Genomic DNA, 1,512 nt, shown 5'->3' on the forward strand with positions numbered 1-1,512 from the left:
GCTGCAAGACTGGCGAAAGACTCTGACCTGAATGAGCTGAGGATTAGACTGGAGTGAAGAAAACGATACAGAGGACCTTTTGGAAAGGGAAGGGTTAACAATGGGAAGATGGTTCCCTGAAGAGAAGATGAGGGACAGAAGGAATTCAGAATTTAGGAGTAGCAGTGTGTCATGGGGATTTCCCAATAAGACAGATCCATCAAAATGCAATGAAGATGGTAAAAATATAAGAGCTGAACTTGAATGACTCCCTAAATTCAGAATATCCTGTGGTGGGTTGGAAGAAGCCCTATGAATTCAACCTGATTCTGAGTCCTACAGTGGGCTATTTTCTGTGTGATCCTGGGTGAATAACCATTTCTCTGAGCCCTCATTTTCTAATATATAAACTATTGTTAGATTGGTCATATTTAATGCTCAATGAGCTCATATTGCCTAAATAAATGAGTTCATGATAAATTTTTGTTGTAAACTGATTTATGCTGTCCAACTTGTGATAAATAAGGTGAATTTGTTATAATCAGTGTTTATTTTATTGCAGACTTCTGATTATCTCCAGTCCAGTGCATATGAATCAACTCCATGGCGAGGACCAATAATGTGACTGAGTTAATTATCACCGGTCTTTTCCAGGACCCAGAGGTGCAGAGAGCGTGCTTTGCAGTGTTTCTTCCCGTGTACTTGGCCACAGTGGTGGGCAATGGCCTCATTGTTCTGATGGTCAGAGTCAGTAAGAGCCTGCGTTCCCCCATGTACTTCTTCCTTAGCCACCTGTCGCTGGTGGAGATCAGTTACTCCTCCACTGTTGTCCCTAAATTCATCACAGACTTACTTTCCAAGATTAAAACCATCTCCCTGGAGGGCTGTGTGGCTCAGATATTCTTCTTTCACTTCTTTGGGGTTACTGAGATCTTCCTGCTCACAGTGATGGCCTATGACCGCTATGTGGCCATCTGCAAGCCCCTTCACTACACAACCATCATGAGCCAGTCTCTGTGTCACCAACTGGTGGCTGCTTCCTGGCTGGGGGGGTTTGTTCACTCCATGGTTCAGATCATTATTACTCTCCAGTTATCCTTCTGTGGTCCCAATGTGATTGACCACTACTTCTGTGACCTCCATCCCTTGTTCAAGCTTGCCTGCACTGACACCTCTGTGGAGGGGGTCGTTGTGTTGGCCAACAGTGGATTATTCTCCATCTTCTCCTTCCTCCTCTTGGTGTCCTCCTATATTGTCATCCTGGTTAACTTGAGGAACCATTCAGCAGAGGGGAGACGCAAAGCCCTCTCCACCTGTGCCTCTCACATCACGGTGGTCGTCCTGTTCTTTGGACCCGCCATCTTCCTCTACATGCGGCCCCCCTCCACCTTCACTGAGGACAAGCTGGTGGCCGTGTTCTACACGGTGGTCACCCCCATGCTGAACCCCATCATCTACACACTCAGAAATACAGAGGTGAAAATTGCCATGAGGAGGTTGTGGGGCAGGAAAGTAAACTCAGGATTGCAATAA

The 1,512-nt window shown here is 46.1% G+C and overlaps 1 protein-coding gene across 1 annotated transcript; it reads left to right on the top strand.

The window, feature by feature from the left end:
- Positions 1 to 582: 582 nt before the first annotated feature.
- Positions 583 to 1,512, top strand: LOC104990368 (olfactory receptor 4B1-like). Its single transcript, XM_010842431.1, has one exon. It carries the CDS (start codon positions 583 to 585, stop codon positions 1,510 to 1,512), a length of 930 nt encoding a protein of 309 aa, XP_010840733.1.

This window comes from Bison bison, unplaced genomic scaffold, assembly GCF_000754665.1.
Source record: "Bison bison bison isolate TAMUID 2011002044 unplaced genomic scaffold, Bison_UMD1.0 scf7180017864178, whole genome shotgun sequence".
NCBI classification, from domain to species: Eukaryota; Metazoa; Chordata; class Mammalia; order Artiodactyla; family Bovidae; genus Bison; species Bison bison.

Bases quoted from the DNA above. Each gene is read 5' to 3' on its own strand.
- LOC104990368 (XM_010842431.1), top strand. From the start codon at position 583: ATGGCGAGGACCAATAATGTGACTGAGTTAATTATCACCGGTCTTTTC.